Source organism: Equus quagga, chromosome 18 (assembly GCF_021613505.1).
Source record: "Equus quagga isolate Etosha38 chromosome 18, UCLA_HA_Equagga_1.0, whole genome shotgun sequence".
NCBI lineage: Eukaryota > Metazoa > Chordata > Mammalia > Perissodactyla > Equidae > Equus > Equus quagga.
The window spans coordinates 40356108-40371890 of NC_060284.1; the positions used below are offsets into that span (position 1 = coordinate 40356108).

At 40.5% G+C, this 15783-nt stretch overlaps 1 protein-coding gene across 2 annotated transcripts in view; it reads right to left on the minus strand.

Annotated features, from left to right (window-relative positions):
• AKNAD1 (AKNA domain containing 1) overlaps positions 1-12491 on the minus strand; it is a 37851-nt gene extending 25360 nt beyond the window's left edge. For both annotated transcript variants that reach the window (XM_046645138.1, XM_046645137.1), the window contains exons 1-5: positions 11508-12491; positions 9427-9466; positions 9123-9268; positions 8965-9027; positions 2709-2842 (exon numbers count right to left, since the gene is read on the minus strand). In XM_046645138.1, the coding sequence (XP_046501094.1) occupies positions 2709-2842; positions 8965-9027; positions 9123-9268; positions 9427-9466; positions 11508-12491 (1367 nt within the window). The remainder of the gene's footprint in view (positions 1-2708; positions 2843-8964; positions 9028-9122; positions 9269-9426; positions 9467-11507) is intronic.
• Between the last annotated feature and the right edge of the window lie 3292 nt (positions 12492-15783).

The following is a 15783-nucleotide window of genomic DNA, read 5'->3' on the forward strand; positions in this document are numbered from 1 at the left end:
AATACACAATTTTGTTTATTTCCTGTTAATTGAGCAGGGAAAAATCTATTAACCATACTCTGAAAAACTATAAAATAGCTAGGAGTAAATCTAACCAAAAAATGTGTGAAATCTACATGAAGAAAACACGCTCCTTGATGAGAATACTCATTACAAAGATTTTAACTCTTCCTGAACTAATCTGTAAATTCAACACAATCCTAAACAAAATTCGAATGGAATTTTGTTAAGGAAACTTGGTGAACTCATTATAAAGTTTATTAGTAAGAAAAGTGTGTAAGAATAGCTAAAGAAAGTTTAAAAAGAAGAAACGTTTCAAAATATACATTAAATTATAGTAATTTAAAACTGTGTGGTTAATGAAATGATGGAAATATAGATCAATGGGATGGAATAGAACCAGTCCATCCATATGTGGAGGTTTTGTATATGATAAAAGTGGCTTTTTCAACCAGTGGGGAAAGCCTGCCCTAGTCAATAAGTGGTGGGACAAAGACCTAAGCATGAAAAACCATACTGATAATCAAATAAAACACAGGGAAATATGTTCTAATCTAGCAGGCAGAAGAGAATTAAGCAGGGGACAAGGAGAGCCTGAAAATGGAAAGGAAGTGAAACGATGGAGCAAGGTAGAGTGAAGAGATGGGCTCAAGGACCACGCTTGGAAAGTGAGTAAAGGAAGAAAGAGGAGGTGAAGACATGCAGACTTGGGGATGGAGAAAGGACATTTCTGAGGGAATTTGTGATCTTTTTTGTAGAGCAGAAGACGAGATTATACGCTGATAATATCAGAAAGGGGGATTGATGGAGGTAGAGCCTCATTTCTTTTTTTTTTTTTTAAAGATTTTATTTTTTCCTTTTTCTCCCCAAAGCCCCCCGGTGCATAGTTGTATATTCTTCGTTGTGGGTCCTTCTAGTTGTGGCATGTGAGATGCTGCCTCAGTGTGGTCTGATGAGCAGTGCCATGTCCGCGCCCAGGATTCGAACCAACGAAACACTGGGCCGCCTGCAGCGGAGCGCGCGAACTTAACCACTCGGTCACGGGGCCAGCCCCTAGAGCCTCATTTCTTGACTCCTTGGCTTCTGGTGTTCGTGTGTGAAAGAATCAGATGACTAACAGACTACATTCTGACAAACAAGGTGCTTTAAATCCAAACGTATTTTTGCATATTACCTTTTAAAAGCAATAAAAGGTTTTAGTAAGAGCACAGTAGCTGACTTAAACAAGTGATTAGCCGATGAATTTGCAAAGTTCTTCTCCCCCTACAGAAAGCCATCCACAATGGCCTTTGGACTCAACACTTAGAAGGTTCTCAACAAGCCAAGCCCTCAAGGGCTGTATGGGGTTCTGCTCAGTGCCTTGTTACGCCCAGCAAGAACAAGAGGACCAATCTCAAGCTCAGCAGTCTTTGCTTCTCTGAGGTGGCTTTAACTGAGTTTGGGGAGAGGCCAGGTTCTTCCCTTGCCCAAGTGTTGAAAGCTTCTCCTGTACTGGGATATAATTGCAGTTGAAACTCTTCTGATTTGTGCTGGGGCCAGGCACAGTGTGGGTGTAACCAGGGTGTAAATAAGGCATTGCATAACTTTGGCCTTCATGTGCACAGAGGCCTGTCTTTAAAACGATTGCCAAAACAAGTGGGATCCCTTAGAAAATAAATATCCTTACTCTATTAATTTTTAAACAAACAGTGAAAGCATGTGGAGATCTTTTTTTCCCAGAAAAAAAATAAGCCCTTGTGGGAAGAAAATCAATATTAAAACCCCATCCTTGCTGTCTAATTACTCAGTGTTGAAATAACAGTAGACAGAGAGTTCATTCATTTTGAAAAAGTAAAATTGTACTTTGGGAAAAATACCTCAGGATGCTAGTGCCAAAATATAAACCATTAAAATATTTTGGCATCAAGCATGATTTCGTGTTAAAATGCTCTGAATAGAAAGAGTTGAACTTACAAATATTAAATCTACTAAATGGATGCTTTTAATTCATACCAGGAAATTATATGGAAACAATCCTAGCCTTGAGTCCTGGAATGCATCTTAAGATTATTTGGATTGGAGAGAGAGGAGCATGGTGCCATAAAAATGGCTAGTTGGAAACTTCAATACGAAGGTGCACCCATTAGGTTTCTAATGTGAATTAACTCAGGAATCATTTGAGAGCCACTGGTCTAGCATCAGCAAAAACTCTGCCACCAATGAACAAGTGTCACCCTATGCAACAGGTACTATGGACTTCTTGTTATGTGTAAGGCCCTGTGTTGGGCACTGACCCAGACAGAGTGCCCCAAATGAACATTTTTCTTCTGGAGGAGAGATATTGTGCCACCATATTGCATTTTGTTGAATGTCATTATAATTGGTTCTGAGACCCAAAGGAGCACAAGAAAATGCTAGAAAGACTCACACGCTAACCCTAGAGGGCCTTCTTTCCAAGTTCCTTCTGTCCTCTCCTTCTCCCCACTCCTGACTTTATTTCTTTTGCTTTCTCTTCTCTCTCTTTTTTCCCCTTTTTCCTTCCCATTAACAGACAATTCCAAAGGGGCAGTGGGTAAGAAAGGATCATTGTTAGATTGGCTAATGTTGGGGTGAGGGATCCACAAATCCCGATAAAACGAAAATGTTAAAGCTAAGCCAGCAGCCATATCAGAATCCCACCTAAAGGAAGTCACCTCTTATTCCTCCACCTCACACAATTTCAGCCTGACCTTTCTGGATCAAAGTCACCAACAGCTGGGGGTCCGTGCTTGTGGACTTGCTGCTTCAAACTCAGATGCTTCTCCTTGTTGGCCAGAAATTCCTGCTCCAGCAGTTCAAGACGTCCCTGCAGCTTCTCCAGGACCTGTAGCAGTGAAGTCACTGGAATCATTCATGTGTAAGCCTGTGTGTGTAGTTGTTTCTCCCAAAAACACAATGAGGGTATGACCTACAGTAGTGTCAGAATGAAGCTGCCATCCTTCTCCCGGCAATTGTTTGGTTTCGGAGTCTGCCATCTAATGTACATACAGCTAAGAGCCATCTCAGCATTTACAACACCCTCATAGCACAAAGCTGAGAAGTACAGTTCCTTCTGATTTCTCTCCCAGAACCCACTCAGAGGCCTCCGAACTTCCTTAATGGGACATTAATAATCCTACATATTAGCAGAATGATTTTTAGCTTATAGAGCACTTTCCAGTTTGTTATCTTATCTAATCCACACAACAATGTTGTAAATGTTGCAAAGTAGATTTCATTATCCCAGTTTTATAGAGGAGGAAATTGGAGCTCCAAGAAGCATACCTGAAGCCACAAGGATCTTAAAAAGAATGAAGTCAGGGGTTTGAGTTTGAGTTTGAGATTTGGGTTTGAGTTTGAGTTTGAGGTTTGCGTTTCAGTCTGTGGCACCTGGAAGGTGAGATGGGAAAGGAACAGCAGGAAGTTTAGCCAGAAGCTCCAAATGTGTCCTCCAGATGTCACCACGTACATCATCGAGCAGACGAATGTTTAAACTGTGTAAGTTGGGTCTGGTCTTGATGTACAGAGGCTTCAGCACAGCTGGCCCAGTCACTAAACATTCCCTGAGCACTGCCTATGTTTGGCCCTGGGCCAAAAGTGTGAGAGATACAAAAGTTGTATCAGCCACAGTCCCTGGTCTCAGGGATTTTATTCCAGTTGGGAAAAGAGACCGTGGATTGGAGTACTTTGCCATGGCTCAGTGGAAGAAGTAAGACTTCAGTGAGGCTTGAAGTATGCTCAGGAGGGTCTGAACCAGGCAGCATCCATGGGAATGGAGAGGAAAGGATGAATTAGAAAGATACTGCCAAGGGCAGGAATATAGCATAGTGGGGTTACAGGATCGGACACACTAGAGTTCAAGTTCAGACTCTGTCACCTACTAACTGTATGATTTTAGTCAACTTGAACTCTAGGCGTCGGTTTTCTCATCTCAGATAATAAAAGTCCTTACCTTATATTGTGAAAATGAGAATGCTTAGTGCTGAGAGCATAGTACATACTTAATAGATGGTAGCTATCATCATCATTCTTATTAATTCTTATTATTATTTAAAATGAATAATCAAGTTTGGAAATATATTGGTTGTGAGGTATAAAAAGTGGCAAATGTGGTAGATGTTTTCTATTTTACCCCCAGATCCATCCTCCATCTTTCTCTGTGTCCCAGCCTGGAGGCTGACCTTCAATGGGCTGCACCAACAGGCTCCCATTCCCCTGGCTTTGGTTGGTTTCAGACAATGGGAGGCAACAGCAAGAGAAAGGAATTGAAGAAGGATGAGGTAGGGGTCTTTATTTCCCTCATTTCCTCCTGTCTGTATCATCATAGATTGGCTGTGTCTCTCTGCCAAAAGCCACAGAGCTTGACAGCTTCTCCCACAGCTATAACTACTCTCCTTAAGCTCTAGTATCTGCTCTTCTTCTGTCCTTTCTGCCCCACTGTTCCTTCCGTGAGATGTTCTCCATCCTTTATTTGTTTCCCTTATTAAGCTCTCCTCAATTACTCCAATGGAGTAAACCATCTAGTTCCTGTCAGGACACTGACCGATAACTGTAAATCTCACAGGTAATGCTCAGGTTTCTAAACTAGGAGGTGGAAGGATGTGAAACCCCTGACTAAAATGAGGAATTTGGAAAGGCTAACGAGTTTGAAGAAAGATGCCAATGTCGGATGAGATAGAATTTTCAGTAAGAGTGGGATATCCTCATTTACTAAAATAAACTCAAAATGGATCAAAGACCTAAAAATTAGGCCTGAAACAATAAGTCTGCTAGAAGAGAATATCGGCAGCACACTCTTTGACATCAGCTTCAAAAGAATTTTTTCGGACACCATAACTCCTCACATGAGGCAAACAATAGAAAGAATAAACAAATGGGACTTCATCAGGCTAAAGAGCTTCTTCAAGGCAAGGGAAAACAGGATTGAAACAAAAAAACAGCCCACTAATTGGGAAAAAATATTCACAAGTTATTTATCCGACAAAGGGTTAATCTCCATAATATACAAAGAACTCATACAACTCAACAATAAAAAATCAAATAACCCAATTACAAAATGGGCAGGGGACATGAACAGACATTTCTCCAAAGAAGATACACGGATGGCCAATAGACACATGAAAAGGTGCTCATCATCACTAATCATCAGGGAAATGCAAATCAAAACTACACTAAGATATCACCTTACACCTGTTAGAATGGCAAAAATATCCAAAACCAAGAGTAACAAATGTTGGAGAGGCTGTGGAGAAAAGGGAACCCTCATACACTGTTGGTGGGAATGCAAACTGGTGCAGCCACTATGGAAAACAGTATGGAGATTCCTCAAAAAGTTAAGAATAGAAATACCTTATGACCCAGCCATCTCACTACTGGGTATATATCCTAAGAACCTGAAATCAGCAATTTCAGAAGCTCTATGCACCCCTATCTTCATTGCAGCATTATTCACAATAGCCAAGTCATGGAACCAACCTAAGTGCCCAGCAACTGATGATTGGATAAAGAAGTTGTGGTATATATATACAATGGAATACTACTCAACCATAAAAAAGGACAAAGTTGTCCCATTCACAACAACATGGATAGACCTTGAGTGAAATAAGCCAGACAGAGAAAGACGAACTCGGTATGACTCCACTTATAGGTGGTAGTTAATGTATGGACAAAGAGAACTGATTGGTGGTTGCCAGGGGAAAGGGGGGTGGGGGGAGGGCACTAGGGGTGAAGTGGTGTAACTACAACATGACTAATAATAATGTACAACTGTAATTTCACAAGGATGTTAACTTTTATAACCTTAATAAAAAATAAATTTATAAATAAATAAATAAATAAACATTGTTTACATATGCTTATCTACAAAATGTGAAACTAGGTTAAATCAAACAAATGGTTAGTGCAAAATAACTTAGCCTTACCAGAATTGGATAAATCTATTTGTACTAACTTTGAAAGATCTCCAAGGCAAATTGATGGGTGAAAGAAGCAAGATGTAGAGTAAGACATATATGTTGTATGTGTTATTATGGAAACATATATATAACACATATATGGAAATATAAGTGCATAGAAAATGTAATGGAGAAGTACTCCCAAACTATTAACCATGTTTCTGCGGTTATCTCAGAGGAAGAGATTAGAAATAGGGAGTTGGGGATAAAAGAGGGACTTTCTGGTTTACCCTGTATTTTTTTTTTTTTTTTTGCATTGCATTAAATTTTTTAAATTAAAAAAAAAAAAAAAAAACAGTGGGATATCCAAGTGAAGATACAAACATTTGGAGCTATAGATGAGAAGTTAGGACTAGTTAGGAATTGGTAGCGAAAATGGCAGTTAAAGCCATGAGAAGGAATTAGGTGTTTAAAGGAAAGAGAAAAGAGAAGAAATCCAATTATGAACTATAATTTAGGATCTTGGAATTTAAGTTGTGTTAAGTCTCAGAAGAAGATAGGGCAAGTTTTCTAGCCATAACTATACATCGTTTAATTCTCATAAAAACTCTGAGATGGGAGTCTAAGATTGTACAACCAACACATAAAACTAAGATTTCTGCTCCAAAATCCAAATGCTTTCTACTATGTGGTGCAGCTCATGCTGAGATGGTTAGTGTTAGCCCTGTCCAGCCTTCTTCCAACACTGAACCACATGGGCCTGGACCTCTCTGTGAGGGGTCATCCTTACTCTCCTCTCAGTCCCAACACAAATCCCCACATACCCTCTAACATCAGGAAGTAACTTCCTGAATCAAGGCCTCTGGAGGCTCGTGCCTTGAACCAGTTCCGTCTGCTTTGCTCGGCCCTTTAAAATTCTGGGTTCTCCCAGTTCCTGAAAGCCTGGCTTTTTGGAGATCCCCTTTGTCATTCACCCCTTAACTCCCGTAATCTGGCTTCCATAGATTCACCACTTCATTGAAACCAGTCTTGCCAAGGTCCCCCATGACCTCTTGGTTGCTTTCCATCCAATGCACATCTTGCTTCCCTTCCTTACTCCAACAGTAGATGGTGCAGCCCCCTCCCCCTTCTTAAAAGCCTCTTTTTTCTTGGCTTCTACAGCTCTGCTCCTTCCAAGTCTGCCTTGAACTTTCAGGTCACTAGTCATCGGTCTCCTTTGTGGACCTCTTTTCTTTTACCTGCTCCTAGTTGCTGTTTCCCATGATCCTATCCTTGGATTTCTTCACTGCTTACTCTGCATGTTTGCCTAGGCAGTCTCATCCACCCCATAGCTTCAACCCACAACTATACCCAAATTTACATTTCTGACCCAAACAACTCCTCTGAGATCCAGGTCCATTGCTCTAATTGCTTACCAGACCTCCAATTGGATGTCCCATAGGGACCTCAAAATGCCCCAAGCTCAACTTGACATCTTGCCTCCTGCCTGCCTCCCACACCCATTCTGAACTGGATCTTCCACTTTTATTCCTGACCTTGGTTGCTCACACGAGAAATCTGGAAGTCAGCCAAGCCTCCTCCCTTCCTTTATTCACCCCTTTCAGTCTGCCGCCACTTCCTTAAACCCTTGGATTTGTCCTGCTCTCCATCCTCACTGCCAGCCTTGGTTCAGGCCCTCACAACTTGTTGCCTGGGTCATGGCTTCCTAACCAGTCTCTGTGCCGACAGTCTTGCCCCCACGGTGCTCACCATTTCTCAACTTTAAATCCTCCATTGTTAGCCCATCACTCAACCTCAGGATAAAATCTAAACTCTTTAGCACGGTGTAAAGGCCTTTCATGATGTAGTCCTCATCTACCTCCCCAGCCTCCTCCCTTCCTCTTCACCACATGTACCCTGAGCTCCACCTGGTCAATTACAGTGCCATCTAGTTCCTCACACTATCAGCACTTTCTTGTGGGCAATTGCACCTGCTGATTCCTTTTCCTAGAGCATCCATATTCCCCCTATAATGCCCAGCTCATAAGTCACTTCCAGGAAGCCTTTTAAAGTGCCTTGCTCTAATCGGCAAGGGTGAGCCTCTTCTAGGCTGCCGTTAGTATCATCTGTAACAATTCTCAAGCTGAATTTGTCTGTTTACCAGTCTGTTGTTCCTGGGAGACTATAAACTGCTTGAAAAAGAAATTGTTTCTTCATCTCCAAATCCCTAGTGCCTGTTACGGAGTCTGGGACATAGGAAGTAACTGATAAGTCTTTGCTGAATGAATGAATGAGTTATTTAATTAATCTGATGAATGAATGAATGAGTAATGACCTGTATCTCTTAACACTCAGGTCCTCCTGGTTTTTGTCTATGCTGTCTGGTTTCTGAAGCATAGGCTGCCCTGAGCTTTGCTTGTGTCCTTTACGTCAAGATTTCTGACCCCCTGCCTTGTTGCTGACCCAATGGCCTAAACTACATCTTCAACTTCGCACATTTCTGGCTTTACCAGTCTCAGCTTTTTGCCCCATTGCCATGCTCCACCCCCACTTCCCACGATCCTGGCACTAATGAACACGGCTGTAATGGTTACAACATAAATAAGTGATTTGATGAAATGCAACAACAAGCAAGGATGTGAAAGTCAAAGAGTTTGATCTGGAAAGCATAGCTTCAAGATAGAGTTTAAGTTTTCAAAGTTTTCTATTTTGAACGGCCAGATACCGCCATCTCTATAACCTGCACCCACAAGGACCCCCAACTACGGACAGGCTTGCCCTTTGTAACAGCTGACATGTTATTCTCTCGAACCTCCCATGGTGTCAGATTTACTATGGGGTGACTGATGACAAATAACAGTCATAAGGAATAGATCCCCTGAGAAAGAGAGAGGGCTAAATACACATAGAAATAGAATTTTAAGCTCTTTTAGCTTGTGTAACACAAAGATAGTTTAGTCTTCAGCAAGAAATATCCTGCCAGAGCATTTCCACTCCCACCAGTATAGAGAAAACTTGGGGATACAAAGTCATTTGTATTTACCCATGGCGAATTCTCTAATAAAGATTTAAAAAACTGGATAAAATTTATTACCAGCCTCTTGTCTTGAAAACGATAGGAAGAGTCCTGTGCTATGCTTTTGGAAAATTCTTGTATCTGTAGTGAAAAATGCAACATTTCATTAATGGCATGGTATCTTATGTTTAAATTTGGTTACTTTTATTGTTCATAATAAGCTTTAAAGGTATTACTTTAGTCTTCAGTTGATCAGTCTGTTCTTTTAACTTCTGACACATCTGTTTCCCTTGGGATATCTTTTGAAATATACAAGAACTTGAGGAAGGGTCTTTCTGAGAAGCTGATGACAACTTAAAGAGACTTGTCTCAGGTTTTAGTCCTATATAAGAGAGAATAAATTTTGGCCACCATTCATCCCAACTCCATTGCAGTTTTATTAACTACTGAAAAGAGAAGTCTGTGTCAATCACCACCATTTGTTATTAAAAAGTTTTCAAAATGTATATCTAAATCAAAGAAGTTTAAAAACACGAATACCTGTGAGATATTCTTGGTGGATACGTATTGTGGGTTCCATCTGCACAATTAAAGGATAAGAAAACATTACTGTTGATACTGATCAACGACGCCATTACTCAGAATGACCTGATGTTATGGTCATTGTGGAGGCAGCCCAGTGTTGCATCAAAAGCTGGGGCCCTGATGCCAAGGTTGAATTCCATTCTGGCACTTATCTGCCGGGTGACCCAGGGCAATGACTGCATCATCGTTAACCTCAAATTCCTCAGCAGTAAAACAGTAATAGAATCTACCTCATAGGATTGTTATGAGGATTAAATGTTAAGTATTTGCCATAATATTTGGCGCATGGTAAGTATTCAATATCTGCTAGCTGTTACTACTATCCTATTTGATACTACTCCGTGGAATGCTCAAACATTTCTCCTAAAACTAGACCATAAGATCCACGAGGGCAAGAACCATTGTTGAGCTCATCACCAGCTCTATTGCTGGTGCTCTCACTAACACCAAACACACGACAGCTGCATTCTGGACAGTAACATAAAACAGTATGCATTAAGTTCCAAAACGTGTGTCAAGATAGTAATTGTTTATACAGGACGCGTTTCTACTCACCACAGGCTAACTGGACAGGAGTTTAAACTCCAAAGTGATTCACCATGAGGGTCTCCCATTGTTCCCAACGCATAAAGTTCAGAAACACACTAGCGCCAGAGAGCTAAATGGTAGTGGTCAAACTAGACTAAGGTTATTATGAGTACCTTAATTATATGATGGATATGGAGACGATAGAGTCCAGTTCACCAACCTGAATTGACAGGACTAGAGTAAATCAGACTCCTGACTTCAGACTCCCACTGCCAGAGGGAGATGAGCCTGATATCCATTCTGCTCCTACTAACAACACCGGGGCTCTGAGAACTGTGCACACCCAGGGGTGTTCTCCTGCAAGCAGAATGGGGAACCCTGAGACTTCCCAATGTCACAGGGTGCAGATTTCTCCAAGACTTAGAGAAGCATCCCAGTCAGGCCGGGGGTGTGTGTGTGCATGGGTTCTGCTGAAACTCCCCAGAGCATTCAGTTGAAAGAGAAGGGAGTTAAAGTATGAAGGGGTGGAAATGGAAACAGAGAGTGTTGTTCAGTCCAGGATGCCCTTCATATAGGGCTTAAAAAAAAAAAAAGTGTATAGTCCTGGAAAAGTGCCAGAAAACTAAAATATATACTTTGATCATTAATATGAATTTTCCCAGCTACTGAACCTCAAATAATCAACAAGACCCTGAGCCTCAGCATGTTGGGAAGTTGGGTAGGTAGATGGGAAGATGGGGAAAAGAGAAATAATATACATTAGGCATTAACAAAATTAATAGTTACCAATATAACAATCTTGGAATAGGTTAAAAAGATCTTAATTCAATCCAATTTAGCATTAATAACTAAGGGCATAACATATGCCAGATCCAAAGCCAGGCCTCTGGAGGAAGTTAGGTAATGGAAAGATAAAGACAAGATTGCTGCCCTCTAGTTTTCAAATTTAGTGGAAGCAACAGATATTCCCAAATTATTATGATTCACAGCAGGCTGAGATAAACGCTCTGACAGCATACGGAAAAAACAAGGATGAGAAAGATTGTCACTGGGGGGACCTGAAAAATTCTGTGGCCAACGGGGACTTGAAGGAGGCCATGAAAACAAGCAGGTCTCTGGTAAGCAGAGACGGGATTTTCCATGTAAGGCAGGAGCTCAGAGAGTTCAGGGCCTAAGGAGAGGTTGGGGGACCAGCCAGGTAACTGAGGATGACTCCTGGGGAAGGGGCCCTAAGTTTAGAAGGGTAGGATAAAGCAAAAATAATGGGGAAACTCAAATTCCAAGTCAAAGAATTTGGATTTTATTCTATTATGTGTTGTTGTTAGTCTGGCCCCTGATCTTCCCATCAGGACGCTCCCTGAGCTTCTGAGAGGTCAAGGCACTCAGCCAGAACTAGAACCCAGAACCTCAGAGCTAGAGCTCAGTTTCATGTGCCTTCCAAAGACACACACTGATACAGATGAGTGGGGGCCCTGATTATACATTTCCTGGAGACTACTGTTACTTACCTCTATCTGTTGCGATGGTTCAGTAGTCTTCATTTTCGGCTCTTGTATTTCAACACAATTTGACCTAGACATGTTTTCTAAAATATCTTGCATAATAGCTGACTTATATCTCCAGTTAGGAGAAAAGTTGGCTTGTTTATCTATTGTAATTGGTTCCTCAATTATGCTACTTTTAGGGATTTTTACTTTGGGAGCAACCTTAGAGAAATCAGAGAGCAGGCAATGAACTTGATCTTGGCCATGTTTAAACCCATTGCCTGAACTTGCTTTTTCAGTCTGCTGTTTCTGGGGTGTCTGCCCTTGGCAACTTTTTTGTTTATCACTTGGACTCTCGGTTTTAGTTGGAAAATTTGACTTTTCTTGCTGGCTGCTGTCTCCAGACAGCTCTTCTACATCAGAGCTGTTTCCTTCTGTCATGGTTGGAGAACAAGTGGGCTTATTGCTGTTTTCATCATCCGCTTTGGGGTTGAGTTGGTCAGTGAGTTCTGGGGTTTGTTCTTTTGGCCAAGAATGCTTAACATACTGCAAAATAATGTTTTTAATAATAGTTTCATCAAAACTGTCAGCATTAGAGATCTCTGGGAGAGTTTCACAATTAATGCCTTGACCTTTTAAGAATTCCTCTTTAGAAAGATGATGGAGTAAAATATCAGAAATGTTTGACTTTGCAGGGTGTCTTTTATCAGCTGGAATATGAAGATTTACGGTGCATTGTTTCTCTTCATCACAGTTTTTGTTGACAGCATCTTCAGTCATTTTATCCAGAGACATGGCCATGTCTTCGTTCCTGCAAGTCTCCTTATGTGTAGTCTTTTCTTGAGGGTCATCTATCACTAAAGTAATTTGATTTGAGACATCAAGGATGTCATTTTTTGAGGTAAAATTGCAATCACTGTATATCTTAACTTGGGAGAAATCTCCATCATAAGGCAAATCCTCCTGTTGCTTAGAAGTTGTATCTTCTGAGAAATCAGCTTCATCCATGTATGTGCAGCCTGACCTCCTTTGTCCTTTGCAGCCTGGTCTTGATGTTCTCAATTGTAAGAGTAGATCTTCTGGTTTTCATGGATTGTCTTCATTGTGTGTCCCATTCTGTGCAAAACGAGAGGAGCCTCGTTGTTAAATATATCGGAATAATGTGTGTAACTATGCTTATCCTGGTGTCTATGCCAGAACAAAATGGATGCTTCTCATTTAGAGAAATTCACTTATAAACATGAAGGCAGAAAGCTCAGTCAAGAGCTAACTCATTCTAAATACCATATTAACATAATCAGTGGTATATAAGCAAGGAATTCAAAAAAGAGAGGGTGCAGGTTTTAAATTTTTCATTCATTAAACTTTGAGGGAGACATTGGTCTCTAATTAACGACCAAATATTTATCAAATTTTTAATATAAAAATCTTTAATATATTTAATATATAAATATTTATGAAATATTTATCTTAGGAAATGCTATTTGGAATTTCTTCTGAAATGGGAACTTGGGATGCAAGTAAAGGATTGATTTTTTAAAGTACCGTGGCAGTCCCCTGTCCACACATCACTGGTGGGCCTCCATGTTGTGTGGCACTGAAAGTTGGCTCAGCGCAAACAAAACCACCATCCTTCTCTGTTCTGGTGCTTTTTCATCTGTCCCTCCAGACATTCTGGTCCCCTTCTCCTGATTTTCCCTCGTTTGTGGGAGAAAGGCACAGAAAGACTGACAGAAATATGAACAAGGAATAAAAAGGCCTTTTGAACACCTGAAGGCTAGTCTGCCACCAGGTATCCCTCCTCTGATTAGAACCCAGGCAGAACCCAGTTAGAGAGGATGCCTTGCTCTGAGCAGTCACAACAAACTGCCACAGTCTAGTGGTAGCAGTATAATTTGGGGATACTCCTGAAAATGGTCAGAGCAAAACCAGCTGCCATTTGGTATGTCTTTTTTCTTTTAAATAAAACTGAAGACATCCATTTGGATAGCTCTTCTTGATTTGTGAACATTCAGGACAACTCCCTTTAGAAGTAGTGAAATTTCCTCCGGTTTTAGGCGGAGTAACTGAAGCTCTGACTCAAGCAGGGGACCCGCAGTCACCGGCCGGCCTCCCTTGCTCACGTAATGACGGAGTTGGATGAGCGGATCTCTGAGGTCCTCTCCCCATCTACGTTTTTATGAGTCTGTGAACTTGTGATTTATTAGGCAGCCCAAAAAGCTAAAGTAATATGTTTGACCAAATAATTGAACTAAATTCTCCAAGAAAAAAGGAGCACAAACTAAATGTGGTAAAGACGTCTATAAAGCATTGTTCAAAAATCTTAATTTATAGATATGTACCAATGTTAGAAAACTCAAGTCAAAAAGACATTTTGTTTAAAGCAGTAGAGATAGATGAAGAGAGAGCAGAATCACTATAGGATTACTTTTAAATCATTTACAGTATCTAATATTTACTGTCAAGTGTGGTATATCTTCATGAACAGAATTACAGGCTGCTCCAACCCAAGTTGAAGAACCAGGGAAATCTTTCCCAGGAAAGTCAAAAGCCCAGTGGGAGAGCAGGAGATGCGAGACCTGGGTTTGAATTCTGGCTTCTCTGCTCATTAGCTACATACCATCGGGCAAGTTACTTAACTTTTCTGAGTCTTAGTTTCCTCCTCTGAAAAACAGTAATAATAATACTTAGTTCACAGGTTTGGTAGATGAACATGAGATAATGCACGTGAAGCTCTTGGCGTAGTGCTTGGTATAAGTGAACGTTCAATAAATGTTGCTTAAAAATGAAAGACGCAACCAATCTCAGTGCTGGAATACTGGAGAATGCCCGGGTGCAGAAGGCTGGGTACTCTTTATCTACGGGGCTAGTCAAAGGATAAAGGAAGAAATGGCATATATCATCTCTATAAGGGCTTTAAAACTATTTTTAAAAATCTACCTGTAAATGTATACAATGTTTGATGGTGAAAACTATCACTAAATGATTTTAACAAAAATTTAAATGTTTAATAAAACATTGTCTAAGACATCCAAATGGCCCACAGGTACATGAAAAAATGCTCAACATCACTAATCATCAGGGAAATGCAAATCAAAACCACAATGAGATATCACCTCACACCTGTTAGAATGACTATCATCAAGAAGACAAGAGATAACAAATGTTCTCGAGAATGTGGAGAAAAGGGACCCGTTGTGCACTGTTGCTAGGAATGTAAATTGGTGCAGCCACTATGGAAAACAGTATGGAGGTTCCTCAAAAATTTAAAAGTACATGTACCCCTATGTTCATCGCAGCACTATTCACAGTAGCCAAGACATGTAAACTATTCAAGTGCCCATCAACTGACGATTGGATAAAGACAATGTGGTGTATATATATACAATGGAATACTTACTACTCAGCCATAAAAAAAGGCAAGTTCATCCTATTTGCAACAACATGGAAAGACCTGGAGGGAATCATGCTTAGCGAAATAAGCCAGACTGAGAAAGACAAACACCACATGACTTCACTCATATGTGGAATATAAACAAGCACATGGACAAAAAAGCAGTTCAGTGGTTACCAGGAGAAGTGGTTACCAGGTGGGCATAGGGGGTGAAGGGGAGCACCTCTATGTGGTGACAGACAAGAAATAACGTACAACTGGAATTTCACAATGATGTAAACCATTATGAACTCAAATTTTTTTTTAATTACAAAAAAAAAGAGTTAAAAGTAGATCTACCATATGATCTGTCAGTTCCACTTCTGGGTGTATACCCAAAGGAAATGAAAACAGGATCTCAAAGAGATATCTGCGCTCCCATGTTTGCTGCAACACTATTCACAACAGTCAAGATACGAAAACAACTTAAGTGCTCATCAGCGGGTGAATGGATAAAGAAAACGTGATAAATATGTATACAATGAAATATTATTCAGCCATGAGAAAGAAGGACATCCTGCCATTTGCAACAACGTGGATGGACCTTGAGCACAATAGGCTAAGTCGGCCAGAGAAAGACAAGGACTGTATGATATCACTTTTATGTGGAATCAAAAAGCCAAACTCATAAAAACGGAGAGTAAAATGGTAGTTACCAGGGGATGGGGTCGGGGAGGGATAGGATAGATATTGTTTAAGGGCACAAACTTGCAACGAGTAATAAATAACCCCTAGAGATCTAATGCACAGTATAGTGAATAGAGACAACAATACTGTGTTATAATCATCAAACTTGCTAAAAGATTAGAACCTAGTTATTCCAAACACTAAAAAGAAACAATAATTAGGTAACATGATAGAGGTGCT